Source organism: Ovis aries, chromosome 21 (assembly GCF_016772045.2).
Source record: "Ovis aries strain OAR_USU_Benz2616 breed Rambouillet chromosome 21, ARS-UI_Ramb_v3.0, whole genome shotgun sequence".
Taxonomy (NCBI): Eukaryota; Metazoa; Chordata; class Mammalia; order Artiodactyla; family Bovidae; genus Ovis; species Ovis aries.
The window spans coordinates 7993705-8019017 of NC_056074.1; the positions used below are offsets into that span (position 1 = coordinate 7993705).

At 36.0% G+C, this 25313-nt stretch overlaps 1 protein-coding gene across 1 annotated transcript in view; it reads right to left on the reverse strand.

Moving 5' to 3' along the window:
- TMEM135 (transmembrane protein 135) overlaps positions 1-25313 on the reverse strand; it is a 269389-nt gene that overhangs the window by 189713 nt on the left and 54363 nt on the right. Inside the window, exon 4 of the mRNA XM_004019395.6 lies at positions 17726-17759. Within this exon, the coding sequence (XP_004019444.1) occupies positions 17726-17759 (34 nt within the window). The remainder of the gene's footprint in view (positions 1-17725; positions 17760-25313) is intronic.

Consider the following 25313-nt stretch of genomic DNA (forward strand, 5'->3'; position numbering starts at 1 on the left):
TTGAAATACAAATGACACCTTCCTGTATTGCAGCCTATACTTCAGTTGCAGACTAATGAATAATCAACGTCTCTGATCAGTCTAAAACGTGACTCTGGTGTCTCACAACAGTTCACCTTTTCCTTGCTTTCTTACACATTAGCAGAGAACCCCTATATCTTATTTACCTGATAATTTCTGGACAAATTCCTTTTTTTTCTTTTTATAATATCCATAGCAAAGAGAAAAACAAGGGAGTAAAAATATTTTAGCACTTGCAAGTTCCTCAGATATAACAAATATTCTCCATTGTTATATCTCCCACATTTCACCTCAGCAAAAAAGAGACAATTAAAAATGTCTATAATATGTTGACACTTCTAAAATGTTTTGTGCTTCTTGGAGGAAAGACAGTACAGTCTACCATACAGTATTATCAATGACTGTGTTTCCATTTCTAATTCAAACCTACTAAAACCACATAAAAATAGACATCAACTCTTCTTTATCTAATCAATACTCTATATTCCTTGAAGGAAAAAGAGGAGTGACATGAATTACTTTTAGATACCTAAATAGTTGAATTCTCTATCAGAATGTTACAAGACCAGATAAAAGTACGAAGATTTTGTTCTAAAATTAAGGAAACCTGTGCCTCCATAGAATACAAGTTTTCCAAAAATACACCTTTCCTGGAAGAACAGATAACATTTTTCCATGCTTAGAAGACTTCACAAACATGATCAAACTCAGTCAAAACAATGACAAAGACAATGATAAAAGCAAGTATTATTGAGACCTTCCTACTCTACTAGTAAGTCTTATATGTACTATCATATTTCATTTTCACAATATTGCTCTGTGAGGTAGGAGCTATTATGATGTCATGCCAGCTGAGAAAATGGAGGTAGAAGCAAAACGGTTTGACCAAGATCATAATACAAGCAGTAAGTAAACAGCCGTGGCTGGGAAGTCTTTCTTAGTAACAAAATACAGTACTGAATTAACACTGAAAAGATCTCGGGGTTCCCAGACTAACAACCAGGGGCCACAGAGTCAAAAGATATGAACACTAGTTGGTGTGGACAATGATCTCAGGATTTGAGTCTCCAGACTCCACACCATATTCCTTCTTCACGGCCCTGTTTTCATCCGTCTCTTGGCCTGCACCAGGTTGCTGCCATAGTTTCAGGGCTAGAAAGTCAACTAAACACTAACAAATACAATAAACCAGATCCTGTCACCAGTGCCGACTGTACAGAATAGAATTAAATCTTTAAAGTGTCTCTATTAAATGTCTATTTATAATAAACATCTAACAACAATAACAGAATAACTGCAAAGGTAAAATAATAAATGCCAGATCTGAAAAATTTAGGTCTGTGTAGCCCAAGTACATTTTTAAGTAAATGCCTTTTTATTTTCCTTTTCACTTTTTTCCTTTCTCTGTTTCTATTTTTCTTTAAATAAATACTTCACAAGTACGAGGTCAAGTTTTAGTATGAATAGTCCTTACCTGCAACTGTTTCAGCAAAATGAAAATAATAGAGTCCATTATTTTTCATCAAACGATATCTATCAGTTAGGCCAGGACATTTCATCCTCTACTTTGATAATTGCTATTAGAGGTGTAAAGGGCATACCTTAAAAGCATATTGCAAATGAGCTATTTTCCTCCTACATATTAAACTCAGTTGTATCTTCAATTTCTTCACTGTACTGCTCACTTTACTGAACCAATTAAGTTAAGTCGCTCAGTCGTGTCCGACTCTTTGCGACCCCCTGAACTGTAGCCCACCAGGCTTCTCCGTCCATGGGATTCTCCAGGCAAGAATACTGGAGTGGGTTGATGAACCAATTACAGCATATCTCATGTCAGAATGCAAGAAATTCAAGAACCCATACATTGTAGGATACATCTAAATGTGATTTCTCAAACAATGTATTTATTTCTGATAAGAAATACAACTAATTGTTAGTTTAATCTCATGCTATGTTTATGAAAGTTGCTAAGAAATATCACTAAATGGTACAAGATTAGCTTGTAGAAAAAAAAAATCATAGACCCTTTTTTTATCACATGCCAGTCATATAATTTAACAAATCATACAAAATCTACATCTTTTCCTCCAAAAAAATTTTTAACATATAATGCATTATTTTTAATTAAGGTATTTAAGACCTTAATTAGTATACTTTTACTTTTTACCTTTGTATTTTCCTTAAGGGTGACAAACATTTTAATGATTTTGTATAGATGATTAAAAGATGATATTTAGCTTTGTAACTAAATTTGTATCTCACAATAAGAATGAACATGATAAACGCCACACTACAAAAGTCATAGCTCTTTGCTTCTGTTTGAAAAACTACCAAATATTAACTAGATTACATTAGATCATATTTTTGAATATCAAAATACAAAAAAAAAACCTTAAATATCATAAAACCCAGTAGAATACTGACAGATGACCAAGGAGCTACAAAATTTAGTAAAGCACTAAAAGAAGCTTTTTCAGAACTTAAATTGTTGGCTAACTGAATATAAATAAGTAATTTATTTTTCCTTTGACTTTAAAACATAACATACTCGAATAACTTACCTCCTAGAAATATAATTAATGCTTACCTTCCTGACCAAAGTGACATAAAATGATTTAACACAGAAGTGCATTGAGTTAATATCCCATGCTACTGTCTAAAGCTGTCACAGCAGTGCTAAATTTTTTTAAATACTGCCATTACATTCCAGACCTCCAGATTTAACCTTAATTAAAAGACCGTAAATGAAAACAATCATGCTCTGTACTGCAACTGTTGCCACATTTAAGGATTATTTTTAATATTCATTTAAAAAGTCTAGGTTCTAAAAAGTCATCAACCAACACCTTTCAGGTAGGATACAGTAGCCTAGAAAAAGCACTAAATAAACCCAGTTAGAACCTGAAGTTTCAATATTACCTTATTATATATCGTCAATATGAGATTAGAAGTCACATAACCTTCCACGCTGTTTTCATAATCTACAAATGGTGTAATAAAAGCTATCATGCCTATTTTTAACTGGGTGGCTTTGGTACATTAAATGCAAAAAGGTATGTGAAAAGCGTTTACAAAGGCATTAGATAAACATGATACTATGGAGGTATTATTCACTGAATACAAACATTCTGGTTATTCCTGCAAGAAATTATAAAGACAGACATAGAAGACAAAATTCCAGAGAATGAAAAGATTGTTTTAGTGAAAAAAAAAAAAAAGAAATCAAAAACTGTAAACTCATATATTAAATACCTGAAAGCCAAAAAAAATTAAACTTCATTCATAATTTCCCTTTAAATTCATGCCCTACACACACACACAGACACACACACACACACATATGCCCTCAATAAATAATTCTTGGCTTAGCTAAGGAAAGCAGAGAGAAGGACAAAAATAAATTAACCCTTTCTTCTGTCTTCCTCCCTGCTAGGACTGTCACTTCCCAGTGCAGATTTACATATACTCTGTAGCCATGTTAAGGACAGCTATGTTTCCAGACTTTAAGAATAATGACTTGCACAGTCTGGATTTAGTAAAAGAAGACAGAACTGGAAAAGCGAATAGCTAGGTTCAAGTAAGCAAGGTGACTATGGCAGGTTGGGTCCCAGAAGTGAAGTGAAGTGAAATCGCTCAGTCGTGTCTGACTCTTCGCGACCCCAGGGATTGTATGTAGCCTACCAGGCTCCTCTGTCCATGAGATTTTCCAGGCAATAGTACTGGAGTGGACTGCCATTTAGCTTTCAGGCAAAGCATCCTGAGAAACTAATCACACATTATGAAAATCACTATGCAATGTTAATGACCCAAATATTATTTCCTCTTTGGAACAATGTCTATAATTTTAAAATGTTTCTATGATCGATGTGGTGATGTCACGCTCTCCCAGGCCAGACTTAAGCCATAATGGTAATTAGTTACTGATTTTATCATAATATAGATATAGATATAGATACACTCACATCTTAAACTCTCTGTGCAAACAAATATTTTTATGAATTATGTATTTTTTCTCATTTATTAGAGTAATTATCACAGTAAAGAAATGTTAGGTTTAAGGGCTTCTTATTCCTCTTGGACGACATTAATTAATCTTCATAATAATCACACAAAAAATAATGTATTAATTACTCCATTTGACAGAGGAGGAAACTGAGAAAAAGGTAGTAAGTGGTAAACCAGGATTCAAACTGATGAGTGCCAGCAGTGCTCAGTCCTGAGAATCAAGACCATCTCCGTATCTTGCCAATATCAATCACTCCCAGGGTATGAAATCACTCCTGCTGACCGAAAACCACTGATCTAGTTTTATGAGAACTTTTTGTCAACAGTTTCTGAATTTTGTCAAAAGTTTATTCAGACTCTGTTAAGATGACTTTTCTAAGTATGTTAATAAGTCCATTACGTTAATTGTCTTCTGAATGTTAAGCTAAATTCCTCACTTGAACATGGTATTATTGGAATGATCTGCTAAAATTTTGTTATCATGAGGATTCTCAGTCCGTCGTTCCCGTTTTCTTGTAGTGTCTTTGTCTTGCTTTGGTATCAAAGTTATGCTGGCCTCAGAGAAGGGATCCTGAAGTGACTGCTTCTCTTCAACCTTCTGATGCAGTTTGAGTGGAATGAGCAGAACTTGTATCATGTCTTCTTTAAATATTTACTGAAACTCTCCAGGGAAGTTACCCAGGCATGAAATTTTCTTTGGGAAAAGGTTTTAAATTACAAATCCAATTTCTTCAATAAATAGAGGGCTGATCAGTTTATCTATTTCTCTTTGAGTGAGTTTTATATCTTTTGAGATACAAAGGAGAAAGAGGCAGTAGAGAATGAGATGGTCGGATAGCATCACTGATTTACTGGACATGAATCTGAGCAAACTCCAGGAGAGAGTGAAGGACAGAGGAGCCTGGCAGGCTAGAGTCCATGGGGTCCCAAAGAGTCGGACATGATTTAACAACCGGACAACAGCAACAATCTTTAAAGAAATATAACCTTTTCACCTAAGTTGACAAATATATGGACATAAACTTATTCAATTACCAAGTTACTATACTTTAATTGGTCGGCTCAAAAGTTCGTTTGGCTTTTTCGTAAGATTCTATGGAAAAACCCAAACAAACGTTTCAGCCAACTCAGTATCAGCTGTATAATCTATAATGGAATAACCTCTCTCATTCCTGATGCTGGTAATTTGTATCTTTTCTCTTTTTCCCCTCATCAATCTGGCTTAAAGGTTTGTTAATTTATCCATTTTCTCAAAGAACTAGCTAAAGTTATGTTGACTGACTGGTTTTGATTTTTTTTTCACCTATTTCCACTCTAATATTTACTATTTCTTTACTTATGCTTACTTTGGGTTTAACTGCTCTTCTTTTTCTAGCTTCCTAAGGTTGAAACTGAAATCACTGACTTAAGACCTTTCTTTTTTTTTCTAAATAGGTATTTCGTGTTATAAATGTCCCTCTAAGTAGGCAGTCAATATCTTACCAATTTTGATATGTTTGTTTTTTCATTTAATTCAAAATACCTTCTACTCTACTTTTGATATCTTCTGGTATCTTCAAATATTGGGGGATTTTCTAGATATCTTTTGGTTACTGGTTCTAATTTAATTTCATTGACATCAAACAATAAATTGTATGACTTGAATCATTTGAGATTCATTTTGTAGTGCAGAATATGGTAAATTTTGATGATACTTGAAAATAATTTTCACTCCATACTGCTGTATAGAATGATCTATAAACATCGACAATGTCAGGTTAGTTAATAGGGTTACTCAAGGCTTCTGTGGTGGCATCACCAACTCGATGGACATGAGTTTGGGTAAACTCCGGGAGTTGGTGATAGACAGGGAGGTCCGGCATGCTGTGATTCATGGGGTCGCAAAGAGTCAGACACGACTAAACGACTGAACTGAAGGCTTCTGTATCCTTCATGATTTTCTTTTTACATTCTATATCAAGGATGTTGTTTATTTCTCATTGCAGTTCTGTCAGTTTTTGCTTTATTTATTTTGAAGCTCTCTTATTAAATGCATAAACATTTAGGAATATTATGTCCTCTTAATTCATTTATCCTTTTACTGTTATGAAATTACCCTCTTTCTCTCTGGTAATATGCTCTGCTTTGAAATCTACCATGCACGAGCACCTGTTAAGTCCCTTCGGTCGTGTCCAACTCTTTGCAATCCTATGGACTGTAGCCCTCCAGGCTCCTCTGTCCATGGGATTCTCCATGCATGAACACTGGAGTGGATTGCCGTGCCCTTCTCCCGGGGATCCTCCTGATCCAGGGATCAAACTCGCATCTCTTACGTCTCCTGCACTGGCAAGCAGGTTCTTTACACTAGCACCACTGTTACTACAGCCACTCTAGCTTACTTCTAACTAGGGTGAGCATAATATATCTCTTATCAAAACTTTTAACTCATTTTAAATTTATTTGTCCCTTTACTTTTAAAGTGACTTCTTGTAGGTTACATATAGTTGAGTTATCTGAGGTTTATAATATACATACCTTCAAGTGATTTACACAGTGTCCCATATGGCATAAAAATCTGTTATTACATTTCTATTTCTTCCCTCTTGAACTCTGTATCAATGTTGTTAAACACTACTTCTACATATAACCCTCACAAACTACACTGCTATTATTTTTGCAATCAATTACACTTTTAAAGGGGGATATATAAGAAAAGTATCTTTTATATCTACCAAGGTGTTGATAGTTACCATTTTCAGTGCTCTTCATTTCTCTGTGTAGGTCTAGATTTCCAACTATATTGTTTTCCTGAAAACTTCCTGACAAACTTTAACATTTCCTCTAGTACAGGTCTACTGCTGATGAATTCCTTCAGGTTTTCTCCGTCTGAAAAAGTCTTTACTTTGTACGTACCACCTTCAAGGAAAACTGAAGCACATATTACCTTCACAAGCCAAACAGTTATATAACTAGGTGTATAAAGACTAATTATGATGAAATCTCACACCTAAAGAAAGATGGCACCTTTTTTTCCTTTGGCCTAATTGATCCTGTAGTGGTTCCTCAAGGCACTTGGAGCAGAATACCTACTAGATTCAATGTCAACCTCCAACCCCAAAATCTCTAGTATGAACTATCAAATTATTCAAATAGGAACACAGGACAAAGAAACACAGGACAAAATTATCTCCTAAAGAACCAATAAATCTATGTTCAAATGAACTACTAGAATAGTGATACTTCTCACATTCCAAGCTACTCTGTCCTTTTACCAGAAAGTACCGAATCTAAAAATATACGTTCTTAGCTTTTATCCATGCACATCCAGAGAAATTCACAGAACAGTCATGTACAAAGATGATTATCACCATATTGATCGTGACACTGAGGAGTTGGAAGTAATCTGGATGTCCATCACTGAAAGAATGAACAAGTAAAATGCACTAGATGAACCAGATGGTGTTCATGGTGCACAATCCTGTGAATGTGCTAAAAATCACTCCAAAGGGGTAACTTTTATGGTATGTGATTTATATCTCAATAAAGCCATTATAAGGCACATACAGGGGATCAAGGGATGAATATTCTGGCACACTAGGTGGCAGTCAAAGCAATACATGGGAAGGACATAAAGGAATACACATAGGTCTCAAAAACACAGCATCAATAGATCTTCAAATGCATGCATGCTAAGTCACCTCAGTCGTGTCTGACTCTGCAACCCTATCGACCAGAGTGCACCAGGCTCCTCTGTCCATGGGGTTCTCCAGGAAAGAATACTGCAGTGGGTTACCATGCCCTCCTCCAAAGGATCTAAAACAGAAATTAAATTGCTCAGTATAAGAAAATGAGAGGGAGTCTCTAATAATTCCCCTTTGCATGCTCACAAGTCCTCCTCTATGTCTGCCTTTGGATCAAGTGGCCCATGACAATTTTTAAGAATCTATTCACTTTGGGTAGCAAAGTATCTCATCTTCTACCACATGAAGATAAGAGCACAAGATGAGCCAAATGTTATACTGGGCACCAAAAGCACATTCCTCAATGTGACTTAAAGAATCAGAGTAAGAATACAGAGAAAAATAGCATCCCTAATTCTGGTACTCATAAGAAACCATCCAACAAAGGAATCTACTAGCTCAGGAGATCAGCTGATAACAGATCTACTTACTCTTTTGTTTACCTTCCCTTGAGAAAACAAGGTCATTTGGGTTGGCTTAAAAGAACTTGGGTCTCAAAGTTAATGGAAGGAAAGAAGAATAGGTGTTATTAATATGTTCACCAACTTAGAAGATAAGGGTCATTCTCTCTCATCTTTGCCATTTTCTAGAGTATTTGCTCCCAATCTCCATCCATTCAGTATTCATTAAGCACATATTATATTCTAAACACTGTGGATACTAGGGATGTCAGTGAACGAGCAAGAAATCTTGCTGTTAAGCAGCTTATATACAGTGCAGGGAAAATGAAGCAAACAAATAAGAACATTTCTAAATTTTAAAATTTAATTTACTTATAAGAGCCATGAAAAAGAAGAGTAAAGTTAGAGAGGTAAGGGGAAGCTGCTTTAACTATAACAGTAAAGACTCTCTTAGGATGTATTTCTAAATTTTAAAATTTAATTTACTTATAAGAACCATGAAAAAGAAAAGAGTAAAAGTTAGAGGGGTGAGGGGAAGCTGCTTTAACTATAACAGTAAAGACTCTCTCAGGATGTAACAATAGGTTGCTGCTGCTGCTGCTGCTAAGTCGCTTCAGTCGTGTCTGACTCTGTGCGACCCCACAGATGGCAGCCCACCAGGCTCCCCCGTCCCTGGGATTCTCCAGGCAAGAATACTAGAGTGGGGTGCCATTTCCTTCTCCAATGCATGAAAGTGAAAAGTGAAAGTGAAGTCACTCAGTCGTGTCCGACTCCTAGCGACCCCACGGACTGCCGCCTACCAGGCTCCTCTGTCCATGAGATTTTCCAGGCAAGAGTACTGGAGTGGGTTGCCATTGCCTTCTCCGAACAATAGCTTAAGAAGCATATAAGGAGAAGGTGCTAGCCAAGAATATTTTAGGGAAATGGATTTCTAAGCCCCCACCCCTGTCCCCCCAAAGTGCTGCAGCTATAAAGGACTGCTACTGCTACTGCTAAGTCACTTCAGTCGTGTCCGACTGTGCAACCCATCAAATACTCTACAGACAAAAACAATCCAGTGTAAAGAATAAGAAGAGCAGATGAGGTCAGAGAGATACCAGCTTTGTGAGGTGTTTGTATTGTACATGGGTGCAGTGAGAAGTGGGAAGAGAAGGTTTTAAGCAGATCAAGAACCTCTAATTTGTATTTCCAATGACTCTAACTGTTATGTGGAAAACAGACTGTATAAGAAGACAGGAGTGGGAAGATGTAAACGAATGAGGCTATTCAGGCAGCTGAGGTGAGAGATTTTAGGCTCAGACTCTAGTTATAACTGTGTTGGTAATGAGTCACTATCAGATGCAGGGTGTATTTTCCAAGGAGAATAAGATTTTGCAATGGACTGGACCAAGAGTATAGATGAAGAAAAGAGGTAAAACACCTAAGTTTCTGGCCTGAGCAACTAGATGGATGGTTGATGTCTTTTGATGCAAAAGGAAGGCTTAGGGGAGCAATTTGAAAAAGTATTTATAATTGCTTTTTGAATTTAATACTTTCAGTTTACTTTTTTTCGAGTTCATCTATCAAATTTCTCCAACTAGTTTACAATCCACTTTGTATTTCTTTTGTATCCTCACGTGCCTAGCATAGCTGATACATAATAAATACCTGCTGAATCTAATTAAATTGAAGTAGACTTACAAGAAAACATATGAGTCAACATTTTCAAACCGTATGTTTGAAAAATCAAATACAGATGTTTTAATCAAAGACACTGCATGTTTAAAATTAAAAAACAAGTGCTAGAGACAAGCCTGTAGATGTATGTTTACAATTTTTAAATGTATGCGTTGTTGAATGCTTGGTGGCATAAAGGAAATTGCAGAAAGAAGTTTTCAAAAGACTTACATAGAAAGATTGGTAAATGTCATAAATTATTTTTAAACTAAACAGAAATGAACTACGTTTGACATCACACCCTAAATGTTAGCAGCAAATTATAAGTTTTGAAAAACTGGAATCCTCAGTCATCGTCACAACCAACTAAATAAAAGGAACTCATGTAAATGCTAACTTTTATGCGTTTTCTTTTAAATCAAACTGTGGCAAAGTTGAATCCCAGCAGCTGGTGTTCTTGTGGGTAATTGGTTCTGGCATATTACCTTCACAAAAACACTTCTATCATCTTATAGACATATCTTGGGCAAAAGCCAGAGAATATATTTAATTCTTTTTTGTATATCTTCTCTACATTTTGCCCTTTAACAACTAATTCTCTATCAACTCTAAAAATCTGGGGGAAAAAACTGTACAATTTTTAAAATTTTATATTTTTCTTTCCAAAATTTGCTAACATAGAACTTAAAGACTTTCACATGGGCATTCATTAAACTGTATTAAACTGTAAGACTTCATAATTTTTAAAACCGTTGGTTAAATTATAATGTTTGACATTTATAGCTAAAGCTACAAATCACTTAGGTTTAATAACTGAGAATTATCCAGGCTTACTTACAGATATTATGAATAATAAGAACAGCCCAAGAGAATATCTTCTCATAAAAGCAAAAGTATCGATAGAGATGTCCCTTATTTAGAATATACAGTTCCTCACCCATTCCCTACGACACGTAGCATAACACAGTTCACAAGCACAACTAGCAAGATTTATATTCACAACGACACAGTTTAAACACTGTACTGTTTTCTGCTTTGAGACAACTAGCAATGTTAAAAAACAGAGATGAGTTTTTACATCTCTCTCTCCCCTAGTAAAGTATAAGGTCCTCAGAATCAGGAACTATACCTTGTTTATTTCGGTAACCCCAATTTTACCAATTATGTCTAACAGAGTAGAAACTCAACAAATGTTACTGATTCTTTTCTTTTCCCCTAAATTTTGGCCTCAACTTAGCAATTATTGGAAAGGCAAGAACTTTGTCTTACGATCACCAGAGACATGTGTCAAAGATACAGCTACCTCCAATTTCTTGCCTTTCTTCAATATTCAGGTCCCATGCAATTCATAGGACCTTCTTGGGGACTTTCCTGGGGGTCCAGTGGCTAGGACTCCAGGCTCCACATACAGGGTGCTTGGGCTCAATCCCTAGTTGGGGAACTAGATCTCACGTGCAGCAACAAAGACCTACTGCGGCCAAATAAATAACATATAAAGTGTTGTCGCTGTTCAGTTGCTCAGTCATGTCCGACTCGTTATGACCCCATGGACTGCAGCATGCCAAACCTCTCCGTCCTTCACCATCTGCCACAGCTTGCTCAAACACATGTCCATCGAGTCGGTGATGCCATCCAACCATCTTGTCCTCTGTCATCCCCTTCTCCTCCTGCCTTCAATCTTTCCCAGCATGAGTGTCTTTTCTAATGATTTGGCTCTTCACATCAGGTGGCCAAAGTATTGGAGCTTCAGTTTCAGCATCAGTCCTTCCAATGAATACTCAGGGCTGATCTTGTTCAGAATAGACTGGTTGGATCTCCTTGCAGTCCAAGGGACTCTCAATAGTCTTCAACACCACAGTTCAAAAGCATCAATTCTTCGGCACTCAGCTTTCTATATGCTCCAACTCTCACATCCATACATGACTGCTGGAAAAAGTATAGCTTTGACTAGATGGATCTTTGTAAGCAAAGTAATGTCTCTGCTTTTTAATATGCTGTTTAGGTTGGTAACAGCTTTTCTTCCAAGGAACGAATGTCTGAATATTCTTTGGCATAGCCCTTCTTTGGGATTGGAATGAAAACTGACCTTTTCCAGTCCTGTAGCCACTGCAGAGTTTTCCAAATTTGCTAGCATATTGAGTGCAGCATTTTCACAGCATCATCTTTTTTTTTTTACATTTATTTTTTTTTGTTTGTTTTTGTTTTTTATTTTAAAATCTTTAATTCTTACATGCGTTCCCAAACATGACCCCCCCCCCCACCTCCCTCCCCATAACATCTCTCTGGGTCATCCCCATGCACCAGCCCCAAGCATGCTGCACCCTACGTCAGACATGGACTGGCGATTCAATTCTTACATGATAGTATACATGTTAGAATTCCCATTCTCCCAAATCATCCCACCCTCTCCCTCTCCCTCTGAGTCCAAAAGTCCGTTATACACATCTGTGTCTTTTTTCCTGTCTTGCATACAGGGTCGTCATTACCATCTTCCTAAATTCCATATATATGTGTTAGTATACTGTATTGGTGTTTTTCTTTCTGGCTTACTTCACTCTGTATAATCGGCTCCAGTTTCATCCATCCCATCAGAACTGATTCAAATGAATTCTTTTTAACGGCTGAGTAATACTCCATTGTGTATATGTACCACAGCTTTCTTATCCATTCATCTGCTGATGGACATTTAGGTTGTTTCCATGTCCTGGCTATTATAAACAGTGCTGCGATGAACATTGGGGTACATGTGTCTCTTTCAATTCTGGTTTCCTCGGTGTGTATGCCCAGCAGTGGGATTGCTGGGTCATAAGGTAGTTCTATTTGCAATTTTTTAAGGAATCTCCACACTGTTCTCCATAGTGGCTGTACTAGTTTGCATTCCCACCAACAGTGTAGGAGGGTTCCTTTTCTCCACACCCTCTCCAGCATTTATTGCTTGCAGATTTTTGGATCGCAGCCATTCTGACTGGTGTGAAGTGGTACCTCATTGTGGTTTTGATTTGCATTTCTCTAATAATGAGTGATGCTGAGCATCTTTTCATGTGTTTATTAGCCATCCGTAGCATCATCTTTTAGAATTTGAAATAGCTCAGCTGGAATTCCATCACCTCCACTAGCTTTGTTCGTAGTGATGCTTCCTAAGGCCCACTTGACTTCACACTCCAAGATGTCTGGCTCTAGATGAGTGATCACATCATCATGGCTATCTGTGATTACCAGGACCCAGGGAATGGAGCAGTGACCTCCACAAGAGATTCAGCCAGACCTGCCTTTGAAGGTATGAGTGTCTCCTGCAGAGGACAGGTCAGCAGTGACCTGCCGCAGGGACAGGGGCTCTGGCTGCCGCAGACCTAGGAGGCGAGGCGTGTGGTGTACGTCTTCTTGGTGGAGGTCACCATTAACTCCACTACAGACCTGCCAGGCAGACTACCCACAGACTATAAATATTAAAAATAATAATAATAAAGTAAAACTTTCTCATTTCCCCAGCGCAAAGCTAACTCCCTTTCCTAAAGTTCTTAAAACTGTACCGTCTAACCACATATTTGATGATGAACAAACTATCATTGCCATGAAATTAAAAGACGCTTACTCCTTGGAAGAAAAGTTATGACCAACCTAGATAGCATATTCAAAAGCAGAGACGATCTTTGCCGACTAAGGTCCGTCTAGTCAAGGCTATGGTTTTTCCTGTATGGATGGATGTGAGAGTTGGACTATGAAGAAGGCTGAGCGCCAAAGAATTGATGCTTCTGAACTGTGGTGTTGGAGAAGACTCTTGAGAGTCCCATGGACTGCAAGGAGATCCAACCAGTCCATTCTGAAGGAGATCAACCCTGGGATTTCTTTGGAAGGAATGATGCTGAAGCTGAAACTCCAGTACTTTGGACACCTCATGCAAAGAGTTGACTCATTGGAAAAGACTCTGATGCTGGGAGGGATTAAGGGCAGGAGGAGAAGTGGACAACAGAGGATGAGAGGGCTGGATGGCATCACTGACTCGATGGACGTGTCTGAGTGAACTCCAGGAGTTGGTGATGGACAGGGAGGCCTGGCGTGCTGTGATTCATGGGGTCGAAAAGAGTCGGACACGACTGAGCGACTGAATTGAACTGAACTGAAACTATCATTTTAATTATTTTTTTACAGCTTATAGGTCAATACCAGTTCTTTTTTAAAAAACGTTTTATTTTGTATTGGGGTCTAGCAATTAACAAACAACGTCGTGATAGTTTCAGGTGAACAGGGAAGGGATTCAGCCACACATATACATGTATCCATTCTCCCCCAAACTCCTCTCCCATCCAGGCTGCCACATAACACTGAGCAGAGTTCCATGTGTTATACAGCAGGCCCTTGTTGTTTATCCATTTTAAACAGAGCAATACATTAACATTTTAAATCCAGATCTAGATAAACCTTATTGCCTCAACTAAGCTACTTTCAAGAACAGAATAATGACTTATGTATTTTTTGTTATTTGTTTGGTCACTATATTATGTCTGCCTCTTTGCAATCCCACGGACTATAGTCCTCCAGGCTCTTCTTTTCATGGAATGTCCTAGGCAAGAATACTGGAATGGGTTGCCATTTCCTTCTCCAGGGGATCTTCCTGTCCCAGGGATCGAGCCTGCATCTCCAGCATTGGCAGGCAGGTTCTTTACCACTGAACTATCAGGGAAGACCATAATGACTTATACTTGGGTCCAAATACACAGGACAGTGCTTTGCACCCACTAAATGTTCATTGATAAAAATAAAGACAAAGATGATAAAGATAATATGAAGCCAGTTTTCCACATTTTTCTCAGATATTCATTCAAAGGCATGGCAATGCCTTTGAAATTTTCTGATCAAAATAATTAAGGAATGTATAACTGTTGCAGCCAAAACTAACAAAATGACATTAATACTAACCAAACAGTAATCTACTGTCATCCAACATTTTAGTGGGTATATGTGTATATATACAAAACCAACTCAATGTAATGAGGATATAACCAAGAATTAGGTGAAAAGGTATGATTAGGCTCTCCAAAGAATGGCTACTTTATACTATGAGCTACCAAAACTATATGGCATGGTAACAAAAGACGTCACAAAACAATATGCCCCCAATTTTTAATTGGGTATATAATGTGTAATGTGAATATGCATCTATGTGTATTTATGTAGGGACATCGGAGGAAAGGGAAAGGGATAAAATAATAAACACTAAAATGTTAGCAGTTACTACATGGTAAAACTAACTTTTACTTTCTTCTTCATGTTTTTCTCTACTTTCTAATTCAGAAACACATACCCAAATACAATAAGTAACTTTCTTAAAATAAAAGCTCCCAACATTTAGAAATTTTTTCATTGATGTTAAAATCAGCCAACAATCTCAACTCAGTCTAGTGAGCAATATAATAGAGTTCTAGAATTTAGTTATTTCTTAAGGATAAATTCAGGCTCTGAAAATACTTCTTACCTATTCCACACTAATCACCCTCTTACTTAAATAACAGTTACATAGCAATAGTAAAAATAAAAGGTTCTATTTAGAGGAAAGGGAGATGAAGATGAAAGAAGATGAAGATACTAAGACTATCATTAGTATCCCAAATATATCATGTATAAATTTCTTTGAACACAGTCAAAAATCCATGTGTGAGGCTTTGATCTCATTAAATTTTTAAATTACAGATCTTGGATGACAAAAGATAAAAGACCAATCTATATTCTGCACTTTCTGAAAAGCTTTCCTAATACTGAAATTTATTAATCTGGACATAAAAAGTACAAATCTACTTAATAGACAAATGTTACTCCCCACACACACAAAGTTTCACATTTAGACAGAACTAGAGATTCAAAGGTTTATTCTAGATTCCAAATGCTATCAAAACAATACAGTACAGCCACTCTGGAAAACAGTTTATCAGTTTCTTTAAAAACTAAACATTCGGCTACCATACAACCTGGCAACTGTATTCCAGGGCATTTATCCCAGAGAAATAATAACTCCTATTCACACAAAAACTTGCATGTGAATATTTCTAGCATCTTTATTTGTAATAGCCAAAAACTGGAAGCAAGCCAGATGTTCTTCAACAGGTGAACAGTTAAATAAACTAGTACATCCATACCATGGTATACCTACTCAGCTATAAAAAGGAATGCACTACTGATATGCCCAACAACTTGAATCAATCTCCAGAGAATTATGGTGAGTGAAAACAGCTAATGACAAAATATATGTACTATATAATTCTATTTATAAAACATTCTTGAAATGACTATAAAAACTAAAGAATTATAGAGATAAAGAATAAATTAGTGGTTGCCAGAGGTTGGGCAATAGGAGGGAAAGGTCAGAGGTAAGTAAGTACTGGGTTGACCAAAAAGTTTGTTCAGGTTTTTTTGTAACATTTTAGGAAAAACTCAAACTTTTTTGCCAACCCAATAAACGTAGCTACAAAACAGCAACATGAAGAAAATGTTCTCTATCTTGACTATAACAAATATCAATGTAAATATCCTACTTTTGATCTTCGATAGTTTTGTAAGACACTACTATTAAGGGAAACTATAGAGAGTACATGAGATCTATGATTTCTTACAACTGCATAGGAATCTATGATTATTTCAAAGTAAAAAACTTAATCTTAAAAAAACAGAGTATTTTTAGGGCACTTTCCAACATTGATTATATCAATCAAAATCAAATAGCTTCTCTCCAGGAATTTCCAGTCTAAACCAGGCAACACAAAAAGTTTGTGGAAATTTACTTCGAATTTAAGAAAAGTGTATAAATACATATAGTATCTGGGTATTAAAGCATGACCATGTGGTCATATAAAAAAGCATGTGTACAACTAAAAGGAAAACAAATGGATTAAAACTCAAATCCATTCTGGGTATGCAGATGTAATATTTTTAAGTTTTTTACAAAATAAGAAAGGAAAGCAGCACCTAGAATAGTTTAGTGCTCCTATTATGTTTCCATAGCACCCTATAATTCATCTTTCAGTTCTGTTCAAACATTATTATTTCTACTGTGACTTTTCCACTAGACAGCAAACTCCATAAACACAAAGACTGTCTTCATCTTGCCTTCTAGCACATAGCACAGTAACTTACCCAGAGCAAAAATTAAATATTTTAAAACTGAAATAAGTTGCTAAATACAATCCTGAACTACAGTCTCCTCTGTTACAGAACTCAAAAACCTATCCTTAGGTAAACAATTATTTATCTTTTCTTAACTGAATTTTTCAATGTTGCCTATAATTTCTGTGAAACAACTTTAAAAGCTTTTAATACACATGTTTTTAAAATATGAGCTTGACAATGAAAATCATATGCCCTGAATATATATCTACAGCAAAGAGTATTAAGACAACATTAATTTCAATTCTGAAAACTTAAGAAATTTTTTAGAAGCCTAGACTATCATATTATTAAATTTATTCAGTATATTCAAAAATAGAATCAATGCTATTTTGAAATCCAGGAAAACTGTACATCATAAAAGCTTATCCTTAAATCATTTTTTCCGTAAGAAGTGAGCAATAGAAGCAGAATATGAAATGAAATTAAAGATACATAGAGAGAGGATACAGATACAGATATGCACACTACCAAAGATGAAGACCTAAGCTTAAAAGAAAAAAAAAAATCATGAAAAACACACGGCAGTGAGTCTATTTTCCTCCTGAAATGAGTACAATTCAGTCATATAATGTAACAGGAATAAACCAGAGAGCATCAAAGCTATTTTAAACATTTAAGTCTATCCTTTAAAACAAAAACAGACAACATTATCAAATTTAAGTAAGTTTCCTTTTTTAAAGAGAATTTTATTCTAAAAACAAAAAAATAGTTTTAAAAACAATGCATGAGAAAACCTCAAATGCAAAAAAAAAAAGATTTACTTACCAAGTTGGCCATATAAATTGTGAGCAGCCCTCTCCTGCAAGTAATTTTAAGAAGACAGACAGTGAGACTAAGCACAAATTTGACTTAATAATCACTTCATCACTTTTTTCAGAAATCTACCAAATCATTTCTCAGGAGTGGTGGGAAAGGGGTAGATTGTGCAGAACTAAGTTTTTAGTACTGTAATAGTTCACTGTATAAATCAGTTCTACAAGTCATTCTGTTTGGCAGGCATTAAATATTCTGTTTAATGCTCGTTAATTAGAATTCTTTAAAATTACTATTGCCTGGGACTTCCCTAGTAGTCTACTGGTAGAATCCACCTTCCAATACAGGCAATGTGGGTTCGATCCCTGGTCAGGGAACTAACATCCCACATGCTGCAGGGCAACTAAGCCCACGGACCATGACTACTGAGCCCATACGCCACAGCTACTGGGACCACACACCACAGCTAGAGAGCCCACAGGCTCAACAAGAGAGAAGCCTGCACGCTGCAACTAGAGTAGCCCACGTGCCGCAACAAGACCAGCACAGCCAAAGTCTTTTAAAGAACTAAAAAAATCAAGTCAAAGCTCTAACATTTCTTTAAAAATGACTAGTAATTGCTAACTACACTTTTGTAAAGATCATATATCTAACAAAATTAACTAATACAGTGTTAAATACATGTCAATTACATCTCAATGTTTTAAATTACTGATACTTTATTATTTATTAATAGGAAGAGAGGTACAATTTGCTATTAGTCTATCTTTATGTTAGAGAATTTTAAGCTTAATGAAGAATCCTAGCAAATTCATCTTGCCCAGAAGTCAAGGCCATAACAATTCTAACTAAATGCAAATTTATTTTTAAAAAAATCAGGTCTTCTATCATTTTACACATAATGCAACTGTTCATTAGACATTGTTACAAATCATTCTAAATCACCTTGTTTTAATTTCATTGCTAAGTGAAAAGTCAGGTACTAAGTGAACTCTTTAACACCAAAGGACAAACAAAAGCTCTGTAAACACTTGCTTTACAGAAAAACTACATATTTACTAAATGTATATTAACTCTTAATGAGAATTCACCTAGAAACTCAAAGATAAGGACAACTGTATGCCCTTATAACTTTACCTTACACTGCACATGAGACCATAAATGACGCACATCCCTCTAATAAAGAGGTCTTTAATATTTAAAGCATTCAAGGGCAGGGCTCAAATAAACTCTAAAAATCATAGAAATACATCTGAGTTTCAATAATGAACATTTTTAGTACTCAAACAATTACTTTGTAACATAAAAAAGTAAGAATATCAAATCACTTTCATTTAAATATCATGCTAGATCATGGTATTAACATCATCAATCAATCTTCTTGATGTCAGATCCAGTTATACAAAACCTTGACTGTTCATCACTTAAAATGGCTTAACAGGATTTTCAATTTACTAAAGCCATTTGGAGGCAGTATGATATAATTGAATAATGCTGAAGTGAAGTTAAGAAATCAAGGTTCCAGTTAACTTTCTCTGGTACTCTAGTTTTGTCATTAAAATGAGAAAACTAGTTATCTAACTTATATTTTTAAATATAAAAACAATTTAAAGAAAAAAACTTATATTTATCACTAATATATAAAACATAACTCTGGGTCCATCATGGTTGAAACGGGGAGGCGCCCTAGGCATACCCACTGGGCCATGCCTCCAGTAATGTCCCTCTTCAGCAGGTCCTACTGTACCTTAGCAGAACAACAGAATTCCACTGCTCCTCTAAAAATGAATTTCAAAATCAGTGATAAGATGATCTCTGTAAGGTCCCTTTTAAGTCTTCTTTTCTATGATTTATACATACCAATTGAAATTGTTCTTACTAATCCTTACCAATCTTTAGTTCCTACCAAATTTTAAGTCAAAGATGTTCCAATAGTACTTATTTTAAATAAATCATATCAAGGAAAATCAGGGTAAGATCATCATCTAAGAGTCACACATACATGGAAAAGCTAAACGCTTCTCAAGGATTTACTTGTTCTTTTCAATTGCTGGTTCCATATGAACAAAAAAAATAGTATTCTTCATTACAAAACCAAAGTAAAAATATTTCTGTAATTTCAGTGGTAGTGTCCCAAAATACATTTCACTATGAAGTGAAATTAAAAGACACTTGCTCCTTGAAAGAAAAGCTATGACAAACCTAGACAATGTATTAAAAAGCAGAAACATTACTTTGCCAACAAAGGTCCATCTAGTAAAAGCTATGGTTTTTCCAAAAGTCATGTATGGATGTGACAGTTGGACCATATAGAAGGCTGAGCACCGAAGAACTGATGCTTTTGAGCTGTGGTGGAGAAAAAACTCTTGACAGTCCCTTGGACTGCAAGGAGATCCAACCAGTTAACCCTAAAGGAAATCAGTCCTGAATGTTCATTGGAAGGACTGATGCTAAAGCTGAAACTCCAATACTTTGGCAACCTGATGTGAAGAGCTGATGCATTAGAGGAGACCCTCATGCTGGGAAGGATTGAAGACAGGAGGAGAAGGGGCGACAGAGGATGAGATGGTTGGATGGCATCACCGATGAGATGGACATGAGTTTGAGCAAGCTCCAGGAGATGGTGAAGGACGGGGAAGCCTGGCGTGCTGCAGTCCATGGGGTCGCAAAGAGTCAGACACAACTGAGTGACTGAACAACCACAACAATGAAGTGAACTAATATATGATGCTATCTTCAAAACCTTTGTTCCACTAATTTCATTCTGTCTCTGATAATAACAGTAACCCAACTCTAGAATCATCACTAGCTTCCATCTATAACTGTTTATCTCTACTGAGCAAAGATGATCTTGTTTAACTGTTACATTTTCACAGACCTGCAATAGTACCTGGCATCTAACAGACACTAAACAAAGGGTAGAATTACCAAGCAAAGTGTTACCAGGAACCCAGTCTTACAAGAAGGAATACATTATAGACATATAGTTTAGAAACATAGTCACAAAAGACAGCCACTAGACGGAGGGATGACTGGCTAAAGACACTAATTTATTAGCAACCAAAAACATGATCTATTTGCATAAAATTTAATAATTTACACAGTATAATTAATAGTTTGAAATCAGATTTTATACTCTCAGTAGTTATACAAAGTATAAAGCAGACACTATCGTCCTCACTATTAAAAACCAAGAATCAGAGAAGTGGTTTATTTAAAAATATGAAGACAACAAAAAGCAAGTTCTTCTGACTCAAGTTTCACATTCTTTCCAAGGTACTGTTTCTACAGTAGAAAATCTTTACTAAGTTATCTTTCAATTCTAAGATTTACTGATTTAATATGGCATCCTAGCACGCTTCTACGCAGCCAGGATAAACAAAGCCTTGACACAGCCTGCTGCTGCTGCTAAGTCGCTTCAGTTGTGTCCGACTCTGTGCGACCCCAGAGATGGCAGCCCACCAGGCTCCCCCATCTCTGGGGTTCTCCAGGCAAGAACACTGGAGTGGGTTGCCATTTCTTTCTCCAATGCATGAAAGTGAAAAGTGAAAGTGAAGTTGCTCAGTCGTGTCCAACTATCAGTAAAAAACCAAGGATGTATTGCTATTAGAGTACTACTATTAGTAGTAGTAGTACTATTAATTATTATTATTATATGTAATTATGATACATAATAATTAGTAGTAGTAGTACTATTCTAGTACTAATAGTATTAGACTATTATGGTCTCAAGCTTCAATGTGTTGTTGTTGTTCAGTTGCTCAGTCTTGTCCAACACTTTGCAACCCATAAACTGTAGCCACCCAGGCCTCTGTCCATGAGACTTCCCAGGCAAGGATACTGCATCGTTTGCCACTTCCTTCTCCAGGGGATCTTCCCGATCCAGGGATCCAACCCACATCTCCTGCACTGGCAGGCAGATTCTTTACCCACTGAGCCACCTGGGAAGCCCCAAGTTTCAATTCACCATTTCCAAATAATGAGGAAGATCACCTCCTCCTCAGCTTTATCTGAATTCCAACCGAAAGCTAACAGCCTCAAGAATGAGAGGACGGTATTTTATTTGGCAGATTGTAATATCAGAACAGTAATTTATTTTATCATTTCTCCAGAGATGGTCAGTATTACAGGAAATGGATAAGTTGATTAAATACCATTTTATTATTTAACCCTTGACTGTATCTAGCCTAAGTCTGAAGACAAACAAGTCACTCCCTTCCTAAAGAGTAAATTCTCTCTGGAAACCAAGTTACACATTAAAACACTACTACACCAGTGACGGGGAAGCGGGGGAGATGCCAGTTAGAAAAAAAGTGAGCCTAGAGGAAGGGCTGGGGCCAAGGAGGACAATAACTTTTTAAGCTTCACAGGAGGCTCTGATACACAAATACTTCCATTCTTCTAATCTAATCACTAGATTAGAAGACTGGCGAAACTCCGTGAATAAGCGGCCTAAAGTTAGTCAAGTATTTCTTTCAACCACAGATAAGCTTTTTTTTTTTTTTTGGATGGGGAAAGGAGGTGAATCTTTTAAACTTCCATTAAAAATGTAAGTGGGTGTGTACATCAAGGGGTACTATCTAAAAACATTAAGAACCACGGTTGTGAGAACTGCGCAATCAGAGTCTCACTATTCCTTACGGGGAAATACTAAAGTAATTAAATTTTCTTAACATCTCAGTCGAACAAAAGGTATCCTCACATTCTACTGAAATTTCAAGGATTATCTTCTAACGACATTATTTTGTCTAGTTAGATGGACAATAATGCTTTTTATTTTCTGGAAACTTTAGTGTAAATATTCTTTAGTTAACTTTCTCAAACTTCTGAATGACACTGTATGTAACACATTTCATAACTAAGGTCACTAGGGAATACAGTAGGAATAGTATAACTTCTAAATATTTATATATACATATAAAATATGTCTGTGTTCAATGGATAAGGAGAAATTAGAGATTAAAGAAAAAAAAGTGAATGTTCCTAAACACTAAGTTTATCATGATATTTTATTTAATCATTTCAGAAAGTCTTTCAAAATAAAATAGAATTTCATTTGTCAAAATATTTCAGAACAGTATAAAATACTTCTTTAAGGAACAGGAATGGGTAAGACAAACTTCTAGACTAGAGAAAGACACCATAATTATATTCTATGGTATACAGTGGATAATAGAGAGGTAAGCTTTTCAGAAGATTGCCAGGTAATTGCATTTTCTTCCTGTGAACAAGACACTGAAACTTGAAGGTACCAAGAATTTATAAGCCAGTTTATAGGTATTCTTTTACCCACATAGTACATAGTTGATTCCTTTTGGTCACATCTGCTTAGGAGTTTCATAATTACAACAGTGTAATTTAACAACTTAAACCATGAATATGCTTAGAATAAATACCCAATTTTCGATACTTTAATCCATGTCCTTGTTTGAGCACCCTGCAGTTTTAACTTATCTAAACTAATACTAAATATCAAAGCAAATCCACAACAACTCTACAAAACAAAATCCATCAGAACAACTCCTTTCTGAACCACAAACAAAGCACTTCCTAGAAAAAGAAAGAGAAGACTAGTTCTTAACAGCCCACCTAGGGATAAACTAGATGTTACCAAAGCTTCCCGCTGAGTTACTAAGATCACAGTTCTTTGTGGCACAGATTTTTTAAGCAACCCTGGAAACAACTTCAAAGCTTTCGCAGAGCCCCATAGTGATGCGATTAAGACTGAAGTAAGCTGCCCTCTTACAAGGCGTTAGAAACTAGCTGGCAGAGCACGTTTAATTCCGTAGATGGAAGGAGACTGAGAAAGATGGACAGATGGATGGGTGGATGGACGGATGGATGGGTGGATGGATGGGTGGATGGGTGGATGGATGGGTGGGTGGGTGGATGGATGGATAAAAGGACAGATGAGTTGGAGAGAGGGAGAAAAAAGTTGTGAGGAAGTAAATTTAAACCAATATAGATGAAAACATATTCACGAATATAGATAGATTTTCACTAATATATCTATACCTACAACACACACACACATATATATCCATCATACATATGTGTGTATATAACCATGTTGTATGTTTGTACCTCATTAAATGTTTTTTTAAAAGGTGATTATACAATTGAGTACAAAGCACATAACTTTAGTAAAGATTTCATTATTGAATAGAGCTTCAGAGATTTAAAAATTTAAATTACCATGATTTGCTAACTTGGAAAAAACTGTTAATCCTCCACATTCTTCCTCTTCTATCCTAATATATTACTGATATTTACTTTTAAAAGGATGAACTAATAACTGATCAATTAATTTAACAATTGGTTCAAAACTAATTCCTTAAATGTTGCTATTTCCCAACTTCTAACCTCAGGCTTCCTATTCTGAGCTTTGAGACTCTAATCTCCAATAGCTTCAATAATTACCTACGGGAGGAAACCTCCAATTTTATTTATATAGCTACCATGCTTTTCCTGAATCTAGACTCACACTTCAAGCTGCCTACTGGCCACCTCCAACAACATATCATTGACTTTCTTTGGGAACTAAAGGCATAATTATAAATTCCTCTTCCTTAAATGCTATAATATTAATATGTTTCATTTGGGGCTAGATGTAGTAATTTTGAAATACACCTATCTTCAACCTTTGTAAATTACTTATATAAAACATAGAAAAGCAAATCTTTTAGCTTTATTTCTTTATAAGTTGTTTTATAGTGTACCTTAGTTTTAAAAACTCTCGTAGATTACTTTCTACCAGATTCTACTCAGTAATCTGAGTAGATTACTCAGGTATCTTGATGTTTAATGAGATCTTAAGAAAAATTTGTTGCTAAATAAAAAATGTTTTCAAAGCAAATAAGACCACTTGTTAACTTTTGCACAATTTCAGATAAACAGAGACCAGACTTTCTTAAAGTAAGATACACTATATAACAACTTATAAAGAAACAAAGCTAAAAGATTTGCTTTTCTATGTTTTATTGTTAAAGCCAGAAAAGTTTTTTAAACCTGCATTTTAAAAAGTCACTAGCTTCTGACCAATGCTATAAAATTTAATTTTAAAGTTTTTAATTAGACCCCAAACCATTTGTGCTTGATGAACATATGTACACACAACACTTAAAAAAAGAACTTAGAGCTATTTCCAGGTTTTTTAATTGCATCATCTAATTAAGAACAGAACGAAATCAACACCTGTCACAAAAAGTTCAACTACTAAACAATCACATCAAGATAAGGATCATTTTTTTCTTCAGAAACCATGGGATAATACTCATAAAGAAGTTAAAGTTCTAGAGAGAGAGAGAGAAGTCGCTCAGTCATGTCTGACTCTTTGCGACCCCAGGGACTGTAGGCTACCAGGCTCCTCCATCCATGCGATTTTTCAGGCAAGAGTACTGCAGTGGGCTGCCATTTCCTTCTCCAGGGGATCTTCCTGATCCAGGGATTGAACTCAGGTCTCCTGAATCACAAGCAGATGCTTTACCATCTGAGCCACCAGGGAAGCCTCAAAATCTAATCAGGTCTCAAACAGAGTAAATCCACTCAACTAATATTTAGAACAAGTCATAATTTAGGACAAATCTTCTATGAATCCCTA